General features: G+C 43.6%; 1 protein-coding gene across 1 annotated transcript in view; it reads right to left on the minus strand.

Moving 5' to 3' along the window:
* The window catches only part of DGKA (diacylglycerol kinase alpha), an 82,972-nt gene that overhangs the window by 14,034 nt on the left and 48,542 nt on the right, over window positions 1-20,396 (minus strand). The window contains exons 2-13 of the mRNA XM_026711145.2: window positions 18,393-18,488; window positions 17,626-17,702; window positions 14,991-15,120; window positions 14,720-14,800; window positions 13,465-13,514; window positions 12,489-12,563; window positions 11,158-11,277; window positions 9,382-9,499; window positions 5,843-5,931; window positions 4,300-4,419; window positions 3,385-3,483; window positions 1,530-1,613 (exon numbers count right to left, since the gene is read on the minus strand). Coding sequence (XP_026566930.1) covers window positions 1,530-1,613; window positions 3,385-3,483; window positions 4,300-4,419; window positions 5,843-5,931; window positions 9,382-9,499; window positions 11,158-11,277; window positions 12,489-12,563; window positions 13,465-13,514; window positions 14,720-14,800; window positions 14,991-15,120; window positions 17,626-17,702; window positions 18,393-18,462 — 1,113 coding nt within the window. The 5' untranslated portion in view covers window positions 18,463-18,488. The remainder of the gene's footprint in view (window positions 1-1,529; window positions 1,614-3,384; window positions 3,484-4,299; window positions 4,420-5,842; window positions 5,932-9,381; window positions 9,500-11,157; window positions 11,278-12,488; window positions 12,564-13,464; window positions 13,515-14,719; window positions 14,801-14,990; window positions 15,121-17,625; window positions 17,703-18,392; window positions 18,489-20,396) is intronic.

Here is a 20,396-nt window from a genome sequence, read left to right on the forward strand (position 1 = left end):
AACGGCCTCATTTTTTGCCCTCCCCAAGCCTCCGTGTGGCCCCCGCACATACCTTGCATCCAAAATGGGCCACGTGGAGACTCCTGGGAAGAGTGGGGTGGGCGGGGCCAGCCAGGGGTAGGATTTGGCGGTTCACCAAATTGGCCATAACATTAGGTACAGGTACGGGTGAACCCCTAGCAGCCTACCCTTGCAAGCAATCAGTCATCTGGGTACAAGTCATTCTCGACCCATGACCAATATTGGGACCAGTAAGGTAGTTGTTAAGTGAGCGGTGCCCAATTTTACAACCTTTTTTTTTGGCTACGATTAAGTCAACCATTGCAGTTAAGTGAATCCAACATCCTCCGTCAACTTTGCTTGTCAGAAATTAGATGAGAAGGTCGCATAGGGCCACCTTAGGACCCCAGGATACCTCAAACCATCATAAATACAGTGCTGGTTGCCAAGCATTCAAATGTTGACTGTGTGACTGTCGGGATGGTGAGATGGTTTTAAATGCAAGGACCATATTCAGTGTTTTTGGTGCCATTGTAACTTTGAAAGGTCACTAAACAAGCGGCTGTAAGTTGAGGACTATCTATGTAGCAATTTAGATTCAGCACAGGTGACTGCTGTTCAGAGGCACCTGCAGGATCTGATACTTTCAGCATTGTGAAACAGCTCTGCCCATGTTGTCTGCGTGTGATGTCGCAACACATGTACAAAAGAATGGGGCTTGCAATGTGGCCCATAACCCTGCTTTTATCATTTGCCTCCCAGTTCCCCTCTATGGGCACCCATACTGCCAATTCAGAAGGTGCCGAGCCTTCAAGTATGCTAAGGGAGAGCCACACAGTGGAAATTGACATGTCTCCTAGAGAGGAAAGGGCATCAGTTTCTCCACTTAGGCAAGGCCTTGAACCCCAGGTCACTAAGAGCATCTCCCAGCCTCTCTCTTCCCGTTGGAAACCATGCCCTGTTCCTCTGACTCTTGGCTCTGCCTGTGTCTACTGGGCCAGATATAGCAGACCACCTGACTCGGATTATGGCCTCCACAAGACCTGCTCTTCTTGGTCAGGAGTCTCCAAACTTAGCATCTTTAAGCACTGTGGACTTCAATTCCCATAATCCTTCAGCCAGACCTGCTGGCTGGGGAATTCTGGGAGTTGAAGTCCACAAGCCATAAAGTGGCCAAGTTTAGAGATTCTGTTATTGGCAACTGAAGCCCCAGCTATGAGTTACAGGCAAAAGATACTTTCCCTGCAGGTCTTTCTCTGGCTAAATTCACAGACCGCAGCACCTGATTGATGACCAAACTAAACAACAACGTTGGAAATGTGCCAATTGCTTCTGCTCACCCTGGTTTCTAACAAGTACTAATAACAATCATTTTAGCATGAAAGTACTTTTTTAAAAAAAATACACACAGAAGAACTGGAAGCATTCTCACCTCAACCCTAGACAGCAGGGAGTGCTCAGAGAGCTAAGTGCTCTAATGAGGGATCATGTGCTGGCAACCAGCTCTGTCCACTTTACCTCAGACTTACCCGCAAGGCCTGTCCCTCGGGAGTAGTGAATGGCTGAGCTGGTTCATCTGAAGGGGTCCCGTTTTTTTGGCTGTTCTGCCGCTCCTGTGACACACCGGAGAAAGAAGAGCGGGAGATCGGACAAATCAGAAGATCCAGAGCTGGGAGAAAATTTTTGGGGTCGGAACAGCACAGGTATGGCCTATAAAAAACATCTCCTCTCTTGATGTCCCAAAGGGGCTTTTTCAAGCGGCAACTGGACTTTCTTGTTTTTCTTTGAAGATGTTTCGCTTCACATCTAAGAAGCTTCTTCAGCTCTGACTGGATGGTGGGGAATGGAAGGATTCCCCACTATCCTATCACTATAGTTTGGAAAAGGCTGAAAGGAGCAGCTTGGGGTTAGACCTTCACTGATGCAAAGTCAGCTCAGCTCATCTACTCAACAGCCTGTTCTGAAAATGGAGGGGTGGGGGGAAATTCCACGATTGGCAATCCCTCCCCCGCAAAACAAGCATTTTATACAACTTCTCAAAACAGAAAACAAGTGTGAGTGTACGTCAGAAACAAGGTGAGTGTGCTTCTATTGCAGATTGCTTGGAGGAATATCGGAAGGTGCTTTATTCAAAGTCAAAATATGGCTCAGGTTACAGCAGGGGTGCTGGCTGGGGAATTCTGGGAGTTGAAGTCCACAGCTCTTAAAGTTGCCAAGGCTGTACACTCCCCGGTCTACAGCAATGTTGTAGACCTTCTCAAGGAACACAAGGTGGTAAACAGTGAGTTTTCTGAATGCCCTATTGCTGAGCTATGGCCCCCTCCCTCTGATTCTCCTCTTGTAGATTCAACGACGCTGTAAGTGGCATCTGATAAAGGCAATTTGAATCTCAACGAAACCTACATTCTTCATGAGGGCGACACATACAGGAGGGTGCACTACCACCCAAAGGAATGAAACTAAAACAGTTTAAAAATAGCTTTGGGCCATTCCACCCAAAAGAGGAAATAGACCAAAATATCTCTTGCAGTGCATCAACATCATAAATGACTCACTGCAAGCCCTGTTTTTCTTTTCTTTTTTAGTTTTTTTTTCTTTTCCATCAGCTGCTTTATGTACCCTTTTGAAGAACAGTTTTGGAGAACTCAGGAGTTTGCATTCCAAGTTTTCCTGGCATTTGGGCTGCTCTTAATAAAGACACTGCCCAACTAAGGATTTTTCTTTCCTCCCAAGAATTGGCAATGTTTGCTTTCCTTTTGTGTGTGTGTGTGTGTGTGTGTGTGTGTGTGTGTGTGTGTGTTTTAAAGACATGCTTTAAATATCTCTGCTACAGTCCAAGCACATGCAAAACAACACAAAAAGATCTGTAACCTGAACAAGCATGCTTGTCTACTTTTCCCCTCTCTCCTCTGTGCTGGATGAGAAACAGTCAACCTTTTATCAGTCAAGCTGTTGAGTGACCGATGTTATAGTGTAACATCTCTGTACAATCCCTTGTGGGAATAGTTGATCTATTGTATATCAGTGTTTCCCAATCTTGGCTACTTTCAGATGTGTGACTGGCTAGGGAATTCTGGGAGTTGACGTCCACATATCTGAAAATGGCTCAGATTGGGAAACACTGATCTCAATAAAGGATAATATTTGTAATTCAGGTTTGAAATGAGGGGTTTTTGGTGCCCTCTGAGTGTTGTTGTTTTCTTGCCAAAGTTTCATTATTCACACTATGTAATATCATCAGTACTGAACAACCAAGTGTAGAGAGCGCCCAGGAACCCTCACACATTGATTTCATGTAATATAAACTCGTTAAAAACTGCCTTTAAGTTTCTACAACAGGATTGCTAATTATAACAACTGTCTCAAAAAACTACTTGCTCTCACCAGTACAACAGGGTATATTGCTGAAGGTGGCAGGATATGGTCTCTGAGAGTCCCGCAGTCACAGGTGGAAGGCATGAGAGACAGGCACTCATCATGAATCTAAAAAATCAAGACACAGAGTGTTTCTCAATGCCATGAAGAAGGCACTGAAAACAGGCAGAGACACCCTCCAAAATCTCAGGATCCATTTTGTCTTCCCTCTCCCAGGGAACATCAGTCTGGGTTCAACACTTATAATTTTGCTTTCTGTATCACAAAGCAAGAGAAAAAAAACCCCACTACTTTGAGTTGATTTTAAAAATTGGTTTGTGTATAAATTCTAATTTTGGAAGAAATGATTGCAATGTCTTGGAAGATGCCTAGATTTACGCCATATATGAAAACTAGGTATGCTGATATGAAAACAAATTCAATGCTTTTGCAAAAATGATGTCTTGTAAAGGCAGCTTGTAAAACAATGAACAGCCTCATTTATGCCTCGGCTCTTCTAACCCCATATCTAACTCTATCCATGAAAGAGTCAGTATTCAAAATAAAGTGAGTCTATAACCTGAGAAATAAACTGGAGAATCCCAACAATCTTCAAAATACGTTTGTGTAGACAATATCTCTAAAACGGTGAAACATATTTTCAGACTGCATAAAAATTATCTAGCTGTGGCAAAATTTCCATTGGGTCACCACAAATGTTGGACAGCCTAATCTATGAATAGGCAAAGAGTAGATATAGTTATGGTTTCTGCTCTTTTGAAACCCTCATTTAAATCCTCTTTTCCATTTAGTATTTCCCCAAATTTTCCCGCTGGACAAATGAATTTTTCTTGCGTATGAACTACCTACAGAATAAGAGCCATCTAATGAAAAGCCCCTCCTGATTTCTGACGCCAGAATCCCCTTTTAAATCAAGCAGCTTGCCTTCTGATGGCACCAGACACAGTGCATGCCTGTGAGGCTCTGGAAACTCTTGATCTTCTTTTGACACTTGTCACACTTACTGCCATCACAGCCTCCTCTTACCCAAACGTGTGCTTGCACCTACAGGAGGGAAGTGAGGAATAATAATAAGTGAGGAATCCAGGGAGGGAGGGAGAGAGAGAGAGAAAGAAAGAAAGAAAGAGAGAACAGCAGAACTTTAGCCTCCAAGTTACAAGTTCTTCCTACTTGACACTCTTCAAAAGGGAGGTCTAAGAAACTGAAGTGAGGACAAAGGAAGGGATGGGAACTCCTAGGATCTTCCTGATATTCTCATTAACATTCTCTTTTTGACATTCTCATTTTCATTCACAGGCAATTTAGTTAAGAGTAAGAATACTGTAAGTTCTCCAAACAAAGCACAAATTGAAGTTTCGATCACTCACTTAAAGTCTTCAGGATTAGACAACAGCACAGGTGGGCAACTAGAAGCCACACATGGTTCCTCTGCCCTCTTTATTTGCTACTTTATTTGCTAAATCATTGCTACAGGTAGTCCTTGACTTATGATGGGTTATTTTATTACAATTTGAAGAAACAACAGCCATGGAATGAGTGCTTTACAGCCTATAATAAGGCTCCTCCAGCTGTTGTGTATGGTTGCCCTGTCCCGCTCCATGGTCATGTGACCACACATTGAGCAGGTAAGCTATACTGCAGCATTATGCAATTACATAGTCACAATTCACACTGGATTTTGCCAGTTTCTGGCATTTTTTTTTTGCAGGTTTCTGGCAAAACATTCATTTAAATGAATGGGTGCACTTAACAACAGCAGTGTTTGTTTAATGACTACTAGGGGAAAGACTGGGAAATTACTTCCCATCACATTATGATTATAATGACTTACAACTGGATTTCTGGTCCCAATTACAGTCATAAGTTGAGGATTACCTATAATTTGAAAAATAGTAGCAAAAATACATAAAGGTTTCTTATCTGTTACACACTTCTGGAAATACCTTGGAGGTACCCTATGGTAGGATAGAGGGCTAATACATTTGATAAACAAATAAACAAACAAATAAATAAGATACCTAATTAGCCACTACCAGAAACATATTTTTTAAATGAAATATTAATTTAGGCAATTTTGTCTTTTTAAAAACATTGTCCTTTGTGGTTGCCATCTGCTTTTTCCCTGTCTCCTGGAGGAATGAATGTACTATTTTCCAGTTTGTGTTGCGTGCTGAGAGACCTACAGCTGGGAAATACATTCATTCCTCCAAAAGACTTCTAGAGGCGGTTATGACACTCATACCATAGCAAAGGAAAGGAAAGGAGTCAAAATAAAAACAAACAGAATAAGGCTATTTCGATCTCACATGTTGAGGACTAGAAACACATAGACTTCTTAGAAGAATGGACAGGTTGGGAAGATGGAGGAGCCAATAGAAACAGAGAAAGCAGAAATCCTGGATAAGGAAGGCAGAAATACAGAAGTCTGGCTGATGGGTGCAGAACTCATCCTTGGTGGGTTACTTACATTGGTGTCACGGCGGTTCTTAGCATAGGTGCTGATACAGCTGAGAGGAGCCTTCCGAGCACAGCGCTCATGCACGATATACTTACAGACTGTGGAGGGGAAAGGAAGATGGATTCAATGAGATGCTATGGTGGTAGAAAGTAAAGAAGCCCCGTTATCCTCCAAGCAGCTTCTCTGCCTAAAATGTGATCCTATGGGCTTAGTGTAACATCTCCTTTCCTCCCCTCTTTCCCCATAGCTTCCTCACCCGTATATTTTTTTAACCGTTTTTTTTTTCAAACATAGAGATCCATGTGAAACAGCTGAACTACTCCATTGCTATCCTGGATAAAGGATCCTACCAGTTTGGAACGGTTCTATAGAACCAGTTGTTATGATTCTGCGCAGTTCGGAGAACTGACAAATCATGCCCCTGGCTGGCCCCTCCCCTCCCAATCAGTCCTTATTGCATGCGCGACATCACTGACTGCGTTTTCCCCTGCCCAGTCACTCCTTAAGGTATTTCTTTTCCCCCCCCTCCCAACGAACAGCTGTTCTGATTATCAGCTGTTCCGGGATCCCCCTCGCTGTCTTACTGCTTTGTCCAGGAGGCTTCCCTGAGAGCCAGGAAGGCAAAAAATGGAGCACAGGGGGGGCCAGGGAAGCCTTCTGAGAGCAAAAATTCTTCCCCAGGTGGCTTCCCTGGGGCCCAGGAGACAAAAAAACAGGGCAGAGGGTGCTGCAAAAAAAAAAAAAAGAAGAAGCCACGCCTACCTAGTCAAACCTACCTAGCCACGCCCACAGAACCAGTTCCCACCCCTGCCCACGAGCCAGCAGTAGATAAGCAGGGAAGGCCTGGTCAAATGACCAGCAGCCATTAAAAAAAAAGAAATCCAGCTAGGCAAAAAATCAAATTGGAAAATATCTGTGGGGAGCGATCCATTCAGGATCGGCACCATCACAGGAAAAATTGGAAGAGGTTGACACACCCTGAATCTCTTTCTGTCAAGTTTATCTCCAGACAAGACTGTAAAGAACCAGAGGAAAAATTTCTCAAGAATTCTTGCTTTTCCCCAGGAACATTTTGGAAGTTTGCCCAGAAAAGAGGGTTAACCTGCTATTAAACCTCTCTTCTATGTTCACATGACTTGGCTGACCACAGAAGATTAGCTTTTGTAGGATAAAAGCAAGCCTCTCTCTAACCTCACTGCTGATTTAAATATTTGCATGATAGCAACCTGTTTAATGATCCAGTTTAGTGTGTGATGAGACAGAGATCCTCGGTCGTCCAAGTCATGTTTATCCCAAAGATGCTTTTTTTCCCCAGGAGGTAACAGGTCTCTCTTGTTTTTTCTTTTGAAGACATTTCGCTTCTCATCCAAGAAGCTTCTTCAGCTCTGACTCTTCCATTCCCCATATCCAGTCAGAGCTGAAGAAGCTTCTTGGATGAGAAGTGAAATGTCTTCAAAAGAAAAGAAAAACAGGAAAGTGTAGTTGCCTCCTGAAAAAAAAAAAAGGACCTTTGGGATGAGAATACAGTTAAAAAGAAAAGAGAACTTTTGGAAAAGAGAACATGAGAATTAAATAGTTTTTTTTTTCTTGTTGAAGATCAGCCTTGATTCTTAGACCTTCCGCTAAGCAGACTGTTGTTGAAAGATTTCCACCTTTTCTAAATAACCAAGCTGCAATTGTTTTGAATTTGGAATGCTAAGGAGGATTTCTGAGATGGCATTTTTCTTTCTCTCACTGAGTATTTTATAAACACCCAAAGGGGAAAAAATTGCCAGATTGTTCAGAGGCAGAGAAAGCTACTTTTAAACTTCTAGATGGCCAAATCACACAAATACTCCAAGTTCTCAGGAAAAAATAGTCCTGAACAAACAGCCCTGCACTGCTGTGAGCACAGAATGCACACATGTACACATATGTGCAATGTGTCTAAAAATTTTTTTTTTTAAAACAGATGCTTGTTTAACAAGGGAAGGAAAATCCTCCAATTTATCCAAATGGAATTCATAACAAAATTCTTCTGCATCTGTTTTAAACTAAGAATATACAAATACTGCTTCTGCATAAATTAAGTTACTGCCATTAGGGATGCTGTGCCGCATGCACTGCTCCATAAATATGTTTGTCAACGTAATTAGTGATGGGCAATGTTAATGTGTTACAGCAGGTGGCAGCATGGGGCTGACATTGCCTAGCTGAGAAGCCAGCCACATTGAGAAGAGGGGATTAAATGTAGATGGGGAGCCCATCACGGGATATCAGGATTGGAAGCTAGATTAGGAAATGAAAAAAACAAATCCCCCAAACTGGCAACAGAAAATAGCCTTTTTGTTGCTATTGAGAGAGCTGCAGCCGTCAATCCACACAATCCCTGGAAACTGAGCTTGACTTTAACCACTAATTTTTACCACATCTCACCAGCCTATGCAGTCTTGTGAACCAGATTCCAAGGGACGTTTCTGCTTTCTTTTACAGTGTAAAAGAAAGGGTAATAAAAAAGAACAATATGTTGAACAACATGAGACCATCCTATTGTATTTGTCTGCTGGAAGAAGAGTGAAAAAAAGTGTAGTGGTTAAGGCGCCAAGCTAGAAACCAGGAGTTTGTGAGTTCTAGTCCCACTTCAGGCATGAAAGCTAGTTGGCTGACTTTGGGCCAGTTGTTCTCAGCACCTCAAGGGTGGTTGTGGTGTGGAAAACAGGAGAAGGAAGGAGTACAGGTAGTCCGTGACTTACAACAGTTCATTTAGTGACCGTTTAAAGTTACAATGGCACTAAAAGTGCATCTTACAACCGTTTTTCACAGTTACCACCTTTGCAGCATCGCCATGGTCATGTGACCAAAATTCAGATGCTTGGCAACTGGTTCATGTTTATGACCATTGCTGTGTCCCCAGGTCACGTGTTCACCTTTTGCGACCTTCTGACAAGCAAAGTCAATAGGGAAGCCAGATTCAGTTAATGTCTATGTTACTAACTTAGCAACTGCAGTGATTCACTTAACAACCGAAGCAAGGTAGGTCCTAAAATGGGGCAAAACTCACTTAACAAATGTCTCTCTTAACAACAGAAATTGGGGGGGCTCAATTGTAAGTCGAGGACTACCTGTATCAGGGGTGTTTGCTGCCTTTGAATTATCAAAATAACAAAGGTCGGCCTTATAAATAAAGAGCCACGGGATGACAGTAATTCCCAAAGAGGATCAAACTTTATGACGTAACAGCTGCCTTGCCCACTGGAGATTCCATTTTTTTCTAGGCGTCTTTAGATAGGGCTGGGATGACTACTGAGGCCAATTCAGTCAGAGCCATGACCAGCCAGGACTCACAAATCTAGGCTGAGATGGGTCAGTGAGGTCACCTGGAACACTGCAGCTTCTCATTTGATCTATGAGGAGGTCTGCTAAAGCAGCAGCTGGAGGAAACCTCCTCCTTCTGCTTCCACCATCAAATCAGTCTCAGCTCCCTTAAAGGGCTGGAGCCCCCAGGAAGAAAAGGAGGAAGGCCACCTCCCCTGTTCCCACACAACCCCAGGACAGAGCAACACACTCACAAGTACAGCGCAGCCCCTGCTTGCGTAGCCCCAAGAGCAGCGTCTCACACACGTTGCAGTAAACAGGGCGGTTAAAGTGCTTCAGGCGCCACAGGTGCTGCCCGTCATCCTTCATCGTCTGAAGCAATGGAGAAAGTTGGCAATTAAGGAAGAGGCTTAGAGGGTGACTGGTTTGGGAGCCAAAGGGAAGGGGAGGTATGGAGGCTCCCTGAGTGGGAACAGAAGATAAAGGTAGAGAAAAGATTTGAGCTAAAAGTTGTTGTTTTTCCTGAGCACAAAAGCAATATTGCTTTTGGAACATGCATGGAATGGCTTGAGCCTAAATGCCCATTACATAGCCAGTCTGGTGTAGTAGTTAAGGCACTGAGGTGGAGACTGGGAGTTCTAGTTCTACCCTGAGGTGTAAAGCCAGCTGGGTGACCTTGGGCCAGTCATTTTCTCTCAGCCCTATGAAGCAAGCAGTGGCAAACCAGGCGGCGTAGTTCTAGGTTTTCTAGGTCTAGAGTTTCGAGTCTGGTGGCATAAGGTATTCTGCAATGAGTAGAGGAGTGGAGAATTCTTCTTGTGAAATATTTCTGGACTTTCCCAACTGTGCTAATATCAGATACGTAATGGGGGTTCCAGACTGATGAGCTGTATTCGAGTATTGGTCTAGCAAATGTTTTGTATGCTGTAGTTAGTAGTGGGATATTACCAGAGAAAAAGCTACGTAGGATTAGGTTAACAACTCTTAACGCCTCTTTGGCTATGCAGTTACAGTGGGCTGGCCCAGGCACCCTCCAAGAATCAGACACAATTGAATTGGGGGGAGCGGAAGAAATGCCCATTGTATTCAAGCATCCCAGAAAAGAGAAACCTCTCTTCGTGCCTCCTCAAAGAGCAATTAGATTGCTGTGGAGAAGCTTTCAACCAAGGTCACTCTGCGACCACACAGCTGTGCTGCCGGGGAAAATAAGGACCCCTTTTAACCTTGCACCTGGCCATGGAACACACCTGCTCAGACCATTTTTTCCTGCTGCGTCCTGTCCTGCCATCCTCTTGTTCCTAGCCCAAGAGCGAGGTGGCCTTAAGTCCACCTTAGCTGTTTGAGTAACGTTTTCCCCTTTAAGCCAACCCACAGCCAAAGCTGTAAAATCGGTTTGTTTCACCATTCATTATGTCAGAAGTGAAATCCGGCATTCAGCTGCAGGTTTTATGGCCATTTCAGGATGGTGTTGAATGTCCCCTTCAGTCCCCAGTCGGCCTCACATGCATTCATTCTGCTGCAGTCCCCAATGGAGCTGGAGAGAGCAGCAAAATTGCAAACAGCCCTGAACTACCGACAACATTCCTCTAAGGGCTTTAACTCCATGGCTCCTACCCACTTAGGGCTAGGCTGACATAGCAGAACAGTGGCATGCCAGAACACCCCCCAGGCACATGGAGAAATGGTTAATTCCTTGTTTGTTGTCTGTAGAAAAAGGAAAACAAGAGGATAGACATCTTAAGTAAAAGTGCTGCTTATGACTCAGTTCTCTGGGTGATTTTGAACTATTTTTTTTTTAAAGTTTAACTTGATTCATCCTGTGACAGAACAGAATGGGAGACAGGAGCAGGATTATTAGAAGGCACCTAGAGGTGAGAGTTTTCCAGCCAGGCCAGGACTCCTACTCTACTGTCATGATGGGCAGGAAAGGCAAAGAAATCAACATGCTGGACAAAGAAAATCAAAAGCCACATTCAATGGTTAAGTTAGAAGAACCGAGGCAAAACAAGGCCTTGGTCCCCTGCACTTACCGTCTCCAGCCCAAGTAGCACCAGGAGGGGGACAGTGGTGGCACCGCCACGGAGCCATTCAGAGAGAGACACAGTACCGCTGCTGTCATAATCAATTTCACGCATCATCTCCTGCAGGATCTGAGTGGGGGAAGGGGAGATCCAAAAAGGAGAGCATTAGGAGGGAGCCATTTCAGTGATTGTTCCAGTCCATTTGCCCCAGACAGATGCACAGCCCTCATTTTAGGAGGAGCATTGCAAGACAGATTGTCTTTCTTTGTCAAAGAGGCACCCAACGAGCTACAATTATCTGCAACATAAATCAGGGGCCACTCTTTCCTCATGCACAGCACTGAATTGGTTCCTCATTCCCAGGTCTTTATTTATGCAAATCTTAAAAAAAAAAAACCCACAGCTCTCTTAAACAAGGTGAAAAGAAACCCCAAGTTAAGATAATACTGTATCTAAAATAGAACTAATCATGTGCCTCCAGATTTAGGACAACCTGCCCTTCACCATAAATAATTCAGACAATAATTGGGGATATAGAAATGTGATAAATACGTAAACAAAAAGTATAACGGTCCCTCATACCGATCCAGTGTCCCCCATCCTTCTGTACACATGTCTGAATTGCAACAACCATTGAGCAGAAACATGGAATAAGAGCTTTTTTCCCTAAGCACTCCATTTCTTGAAAAAAAAAAAAACCTGACAAAAACAACAACCCTCCCCACAAATCCAGAAAACTCTAAACCTCTTTCATGTCTTAATAGAAACAGAAAAGAACATCACAATTCTATTAAGTAAATCCCATTAAACTAAATACTGTTTCTATAAACAAAAGTTACATCCGGCTTTATCTCATTTAGCTGTAGGTTCCTTCCCCTTCCAATTGTCTCCTAATCTTTCCTCCTTAATGCAGACAATATGAGCTCTTTCCCTTTTGGTGTTATAGCAAAAAATGTTGTTAATAGCAACCCTGGTGTCAGGCTCCAAAAATTAAGAAAGACATGCTGAGTTTTCTTCAGTGTTCCACACCTATACACAGAAATGTTGCCAAACTAAAGCAACTACTTGCATTGTTAAAGGTGTATCTTGAGAACTCCTAGAGAGGAACTAACTTGACCCTCTTCCTCCCAACCAATCTATCTAAATCTTGCTGTCTCTTTATACCTCTGAAATGCAGCCTCTCCCCCCCTGGGAATCCAGACTATGTTTTACTGCACCCGGTTCTAGAGCCCAACATAGACACCTTCATTCTGGAGCCAACAGAGCCCATCATGGTGATTATATGTTGTAAGCAGATGGGGAAGGGGTAGATGAAGCAAGTGAAGGAATTCTGCACTTACTGGCTTAAGCTCAGTGACATCCCAGTCCAGATATTCAGCTACGCGCATCATCTGCGTGATGATGCGATCTACCTCCTAGAGAGAAGAGCACAGTTTAGGACCAGAATTAAACCACAGTAGTTTATATGAAAGGGCCAGCATGTATGCATTTGCCAGTCTGGCACCTCTTATTGTGTTAGACCAGGGGTTCCCAGAATTCCTAACAAGGGGCATCCTTGGCACTGTAGTCAAATATATCAAAAGGAAGACTGTTGATGAAGATTGACTTGAGGGGTAAGTGTAGACCCCAAAAATGATTCAGACAAAAGCAATATATCTGACCTAGCCTGTTGAAAATAAGATTATTTTGGTTTTCCAGGAGATGCAGTGATGGGACATTCAGCTGTTTAATTAGAAGAGAGCAAATTTCTTCTCCATAGGATGTGGTCTCCAGAGTACCTTCAAAGCTTTCACCAAAATATCATTTATAATATGAAAGAAAGGGAAACCTCATTTCAAAAACATCTAAGAGCTGCATTCTTCCAGCTGCATTTAATTAACTTGATTTAAGGGTGATTACATTTATACTTACATTAAATCAAACCAAATTTAATTTTTGTTGTGGCCTCACCACAGCCCTAGGAGCAAGTTTGCTGCACACTGCTCAAAAGCCCTGTGTGGTCCCTGAACAAAAAGAAATGGTACTTTTTGGTGCTAAACCAACTGGAACCAACAAAAATCAGACTGATATATACGAGCACGGGAGGCTGTCAGTTATATTACAATGGGATTCATTACTTTATAAAGATTTGTATGAAAAGATTTAGCATCAACATATTTGGGCCTTCTCTACCACAAAATGCTGAATACAGCTTTTGTGTATGTGTCTGTGTGTTGTTTGGATAAACCAATTCTTCTGTCTGAAGTGGAGGAAAAAAGAACAGGGGGACTCAGTTCCAAAACTCTTATTATCTTCTAACAGCCTCATGTTACTTACTGAATTGTCAAGAAGACCATTTCCATCTTTGTCATAAAGCTTGAAGGTGACTGTGGGAGGAAAAATGGAAATTAAAAATAGAAGCTTCTAGACGAGGGATCAACAAATACACGTGTCTCTGCCTTCATCCTCTTGCTCCAGGGCCTCTTCTCTCAAGAGTACTGTTTCATCAAGGCTTTTCATTCGATCTTACTTGAGGGAGGCAAAGCATATTACTAAAGTGGGCTTCTTCAGATTGAGAGCAAGATCAATTTCTTTGGCAGAAACCCAGCATAAATCCCCAAATGTTTTAAAACATTATTTTTCAGAAAAGATTTCAAAAGGCTTCTACAAATTTAAAATATCAGAGGCATTCTTGTGTTGATAAAACTGTATGAGCTTAAGATCGATGCCAGCTGAAGAATTATAATTATCCTACACAAATGGGAGGTGAACATGAGAACCCAGAACCTGCTAGAGCAGTGGCCCCCAACCTTTTTTGTGCCACGGCCCGGTACCGGCATCACAAAATGATCCGTGGCCCGGTACCGATATCAGCACGCATGACAAGGCAAGGTGAGCCGCGACTGGCCAGCCAGCCGTCCCCCGCTTCTCCCCGCCACCTTCAACTCCTCCTTTGTACCTTTGTTGATGGGCTTCGCTTCAGGACGGCTTCGGGAGGGTCGCTCGGGTTGCCTTGCCTTGGGTGCTGAAAGAATCCTCACGCCTTAGTTTTGTTCGAAGCCCCCCCTTCAATGAAACTAAGGTGCGAGGATTCCTTCAGGACCCAAACGCCGCTTTCCAACCGGAAAAGCTCACCTGGAAGCACTTTCTCGTCAAACAAGATGGCGGCGCCCAGCAAACCAGCGGCCCGGTAGGAAATGTTCCACGGACTGGTACTAGTCCGCGGCCCGGTGGTTGGGGACCCCTGTGCTAGAGAACTTCTGCATATCCAGCCAGTTAAATTGTCTTTCATAGCAGAGTAAGTAAAAATTAATCTAAATTATATATACCTATGATAATATATTTGGAAGATGACTCTTGAGAGGTGAAAATTATATTTATGTATGTGGGAGAGAGGAAGGGAGGGAGGGAGGGAGGAGGGAGGCATGAAGGAAGGAAGGAAGGAAGGAAGGAGATATCTTAATAACAGCAAGTTGGTTCTCTGTCTGGAAGAATTACCAAAATCAGATTTTCCCAGTCAAAATGTGCCTGCATGAAAAATCTAGCTCTGAATTGAGACTAGTCTGCTCTCTTGATCCTTTGCAGTACTCACATTCCAGTTTGTCTTCGGGCCTCCCACCTTCTAGCAGTGAGAAGTAACAAGAGACGTCATTGACGCAAACAAAACCACTGGCTGAAAAGCAGAGAAACACTGGGTTAAGTAATCCTTCGTCCTCGGAATGACTGCCTAACCCAACCCTCATCAAAATGATCCTTACTAAAAATTGGATGGAGGGGGCAGAATGATGCAAACCCACACTCTTCCTCAAACTCTCAGAGAAAGGTCAATATTTTACGTGAGGCAGCTTGCCAAGACAACATACCTGGCTCTTTTGTGGTTTGTCCTGCCGTGGTCTGGAATGACATGAAGAGGTGACAGCAAAGTGCATCCGCGATCTCCTCTGCTTCCAAGTAAGTTTTCAGGAAGAGCTTAAAGCCTTCAAAGTCTATTAACTGAGAACAGCATTATCAGAGAAATAAGCCAAAGGCAAGGAGAAGAATGCCAGGAATCATAGCTACTGACATTCCCTATTGATGGTGCCAAAAAGCGGAGCTTTGACTCAGCTAATAATGTGTCACTTCAGTGCTAGATATATTACTGTATGCAGGGAATGGTAAAAATGTTATTTCTCATTTTAATGGGAAACAGGATGGCTGTTCCCTATTGTTTGGTTGCTACTGGAACTAATGAAATTGTGATTAATGGACCCAGAAAGAAATCATTGCATATACTTCAAACAAGAAGAACATGTGGAGTGATGTGGGTGGGAAGGGCAGGTTTAGGATAAGCCCTAGTGGAGCTGTTGAATGTCAGAATATAGGAAGGGAAGCTGGAGTCAGTTTTGGGATATATGTCACCTTAAGTGTCCTATGCGAACAGAAGGATGGCGTTTAAAAGATACCAAAATCAATTGGTAAAACTGGCAAAAAGGATTTGGGGGAGGGGGTTGTCACAATCCCATATTTGATATTTTGGTTAAAAAAAACTACTTCGTTGCAGATGAGATCGCGAGAATCACACACAAAGGCTGGAAGGAGGACCTGGGGAGGCTGCCCCACGACTGACTTTTGTACTTTTGAATGTGTTCAGTTTAGACGGAGGAATGGGAGAAATGTCAGATCTGAGAATAGCGTAAGAGTTGGAGGATTCACCAACATTTCAGAAGGCAAGAATAAATCCTCAAATAATTGGCAGAATGGAAAGCCAAACACCAAGGCCACATCCTGGTGTGTGTGTGTGTGTGAGAGAGAGAGAGAGAAACAGCACATCAAGATGAATAGTAGAAAAAATAAATTTAATTAACGAAGAAGAGCCAGAAGCGCAATCAAGCTGCAGCAAAATACTTGGGTGTAATCCCAAAACAACTTGAGCACCACTTGAACTCTTTCGGCATTGACAAATTCAACATCAGTCAATTGCAAAAGGCAGCTTTATTCAGACCAGCTTATGTCCTGCAACATACGTCCTGCAACGATACCTCTAATGCCGTCAAACATCAACATCTGCCTAACCCAGACCTTTGGGAAGACTCGGCAGATGGATAAAAACACCAAACCCAGTTCAACAACTGGCTGACTGTGTGATGAACTATAACATCATAATCATGCTTCAGACTGTACTTGGAGTTATGCTTTCAGTTCTGGGCAAGAAACATTTTGAAAGGATGTAGGACAGGAGCTAGACAATGCAGTGCTTTCCAAATGTTCTGGTCTACAACAACTTGCTGTTGGTCATGCAGGCTAGAGCTGAATCCAAAATATTTGAAAGTCACCATGTTGCCTACCGCTGATACAGACACAATGAAATTGGCTCAGAGGATGGCAACCAAGACACTTGGGAGTGTAGAAAATAAGGAAGAAAGATGAAAGGAGATGATTATTTATAGCTGGTGAAGAGGTGGCCAAAAAGGGGATATGAAAGCCCCTTTGATAAGAGTTATCCCTCAAGAGTGGGTAAAGGGTCGTTCTCTGCTTCTGCAAGAGGTAGAACCGGATCTAGATGACAAAGTGTCATAATCTTTAGAGGTTTAGATTTACATTGACAAATGAATCAATTACTTGGGAAGGGGGCTCTTGTCTGCTGGAAATCCTCAATCAGAATCTGACTGATGTCTTTGGGCTCCAGCACTGGATTTCCTGCTTGGAATTGGGGCTTGGACTACAAAGCCCTCGCTGTAATTCTATGGCTCTGTCTGCGTAGCACAGACGATCCAGTTAGTATGTCACTTCCATATGCCATCAGCAGACCATCTGGAATAGCTGGGTCAGGCAGCAACCATGTTATAGCACCCCCACTCCCAAATGCTACAGAGGAGGTTGGGATATGATCATTTCTCTTCCTGCAAATTTTCATTTTCCTCCGGGAGGGAGATAGGCATGGTTGATTATTTTGGAGATTGTGCTCCCCTGGATAGGCTCTAGAGAGCCACATTCTACCTAACTTGTTTCTGCGCCTTGTTCTCATACACAACCCCGGTTTGACCAAAGACTAGTTGAAGCCAAAACAGCTACACAGATAAACCATCTCTCTAAATGCTGTTCCATTTTCATGGGGCTCTCTAGGACATCATCTTGATCACCGACACTGGGGGAGATCATTAACCTTTTCAAAGTGTGGTCACGACACGGCAGAGTGAACTGATAGAGGACTGTTTTAGTTGCATATAAGATCAGGCCTCTTTGAAACTAAATCTTAACACACACTGGGTCAAACTGCTGAGTTTTAGAATTTAGACAACATTTTTACTGCCCTCCAGGACGTCCCACAATGCAGCTAAGCATCATGCAACCCCAGAATGTATGTGTGAAAGGCAGAAGAACCCAAAGTGGTACATAAGTTTCGAAAGATGTTGTATTGATTTGCAGAGTCACCTTGCTGGTAAACACTCAAGGCAAATATGTAACCTAGCAAGGCAAAAGATGGAGATGTTTGCAGGAAAGGAAGAGGGAGATACTCACATCCCCTTGCCGATGCTGAGACAATGTACCCTCTCCATAAAATTCCTTCAGCACATCCTGCACTTTCTTGCTGCTATCTGTGGAGCAAGGAACAGTGAAGACTGACAAGGGGGAAAAGGTGTAGGAATCCTGATTCAGTTCATGCTATAACCAGGAAATGTGTCAGGCACGACATTTGCATTGGCCAACAATTAGAACTCTCTGAATTCTGTCCTAAGTTTCAAAGTGATGTAAGAATCAGAGGGTTGCAATGAGGCATCCAATCTAGCTGATGCAAATTTTTAAAAAATTCTTAACCTGGGGTGCTAAACTATGAGTATCTAACTTGTAGAACGGATCGCCTAAGAATTTAAATTCAAGATAAGCCAAAGTTAAAGATTATCTTGTTTGGCAGATTCCTCAAAAACCGAGACTATCCTTTCCGTGATATTTGTCGTTGGACACTCAACTGTGCTTTGTGCAAACTACATGAGATATCAAGCTAATACTAGTGAGTTTGGGGTGGGTGGGAGGGGAGGTAGGGAACAGATAGACATGGGGTAGCACAAAAGAATGATCCTATGAGCTTTCTTGGGACCGGCATAGAAATAGCTGCTTTTCCTTTCTCGATGCTCAAGTAAACCAGATTGAAGTTCTAAGGAGTTGGTATGACCTCTGATTTTAAAGAGGAAGTTCTAGCTTTAACAGGTCCTGCCCGTCCATGCCTCTATCCCTCTCAGGGGCTAAGAGAAGCCTATTGGTACAAAGGGAGAAAGAAAAGGACTCACAGTCAATGTACTTCTGCAGCTGGGTGAACTCCTCCGGGCTGAGGGTGGCCCACTCCTTGCCGTCAGACATGATGCTGCTCTTGCTCCAATTTATGTCTGCAAACAGAAGAGTCAGGAGATGTCGTTAGACAGCAGGGGACGAAGATGAAACGGGCAGAGAATCTCTCTCTCTCTCTCTCTCTCTCTCATTCTCTCTCCGTCCCTTCCTCCCTCCCTCCCTCGCTAGTCTCCTCACATTCTCCGGACTGATATGCTGAGCCAGCACATTCTTCCCTGGCACAATTGGCTTCCGGAGTAGCAACCGGGAATTTGGCCATGGCACAGGCAGCCCCTGGAGAGGCAAGATTCCAGTTGCACAAGCTGAGAAAGAGAGATGTACCGCCCAGCGGATTTAACTCCTGGAGAAACGCAGAGATGCCAAAGGCTTTGCTCCTGAGGCAGGTGGGATCCCGACTGAAGCCAAGCCAAGCAAAAAGAAGCCGGTGGCGGTGGGGCATCGGCCAAAGGAGGAAACATGTTGCACGGCAGCTTTCTAAACTGGACAAGCTCACGCATTCAACCTGTTAAAGGGACAGTCCACAATTACTTGCATAGGTGGGCGAGCAGCCGGCAGAGCAATCGCTGCACCTTTTGCCCCAGGGCAAGCCCATTTTTTTTCAGAGACACCCCCCTCCCCGCAGGGCTTGGAAAGATGGAGGGATCCAGAGGCGAGGCAATAGGTAGTCAACGAGATCATCCAAGTCGAAGGTGGAAGGAAAAGCAGTATGGGAGATGGTGGGATCAATTTAGCAATTTATACGAGTCTGCTGCAGAAGGTGCCAAGTTTGAGCCCATTAAAATTTAATGGAGGTTTTGAGTGTTATTGGCGGAAATGCCACACATTTTACAGAGATACAATCCTGGCACTGAGCGCAAGGGAGATTTGCAGGAACTGTTGGAGGGGGCATGTTTTGGCAGCTCACTTGAAGGAGAAAACTTCTATCAACGGAGTAATCCCCAACCTGATGCCCATAGACACCTGTAACAGTCTCACTTCTCCATCCCAAGTGCGGTAGTCCTGAACTCGCAACCATTCATTGAATGACTATCCAAAGTTACAAGGTCACTGGAAAAAGTGACTTATGACTTTTGACGGTTGCAGAATCCGTGTGGTCATCAATTTTGGTCAGGTGATCAAAAATTCGGACACTTGGCATCTGACTCGTATTTATGACTTTCACAGTGTCATGTGATCCCCTTTTGTGACCTTCCGACAAGCAAAGACAATGGGCAAGTCCAATTCACTTAACAAACACAACAACTATAATGATTCACTAAGCAATTGTTGCAAGAAAAGTTGTAACATGGGACAAAACTCACTTAACAACTGATGGAAAATTGGGGATCAACTGTGGTTGTAAGTTGAGGACTATCTGTAAAATGCTCATCCTGGTCTTTTAAAAATCCTTTTAGTTTTAAATTTTTATTGATGGGTTAACTTGAGAGGTCAGTACGCCACAAAGCAGAGCCAGAGATTCCAGAGCCATCCTTACTAACAAGAACGTTTCTGGATCCTGTCTCTTTAAAATACGTTAAAACTGTTGTTAGCCACTGAATTCCTTACCAGTGAGTTCCACAGATCTCATATCAAAAGTGAAGGTTAACATCTGTGCCTCCATTTCTCTCTCTTTCTTTCCACACCGTACAACCACAATTGGGACTGACATGGCTTAGCAAGGTAGTTTTTAAATGAGTAATGCACAATTTCACAACTTGTTATGCTGTAGTTATTGAGTGAGTCACATATACATTAAGCAAATCCTGCTTCTGCCATTGACTTTGCTTGTGAGAAGTTGGCTGGGAAGATCGCAAACCTGGTTGCCAAGCACCCAAATTTTGATCATGCAACCACAGGGATGCTGCAATGGTTGCAATTGTGAGGACTGGTTGTAAGTCATTTTTTTCAGTGCTGTCATAATTTCAAATGGTTGCTAAACAAGTAGTTGTAAGTCAAGGACTACCTGT

The sequence above is a fragment of the Pseudonaja textilis genome, chromosome 2 (genome assembly GCF_049901715.1).
Source record: "Pseudonaja textilis isolate UNSWEBS1 chromosome 2, rPseTex1.2, whole genome shotgun sequence".
Taxonomy (NCBI): Eukaryota; Metazoa; Chordata; class Lepidosauria; order Squamata; family Elapidae; genus Pseudonaja; species Pseudonaja textilis.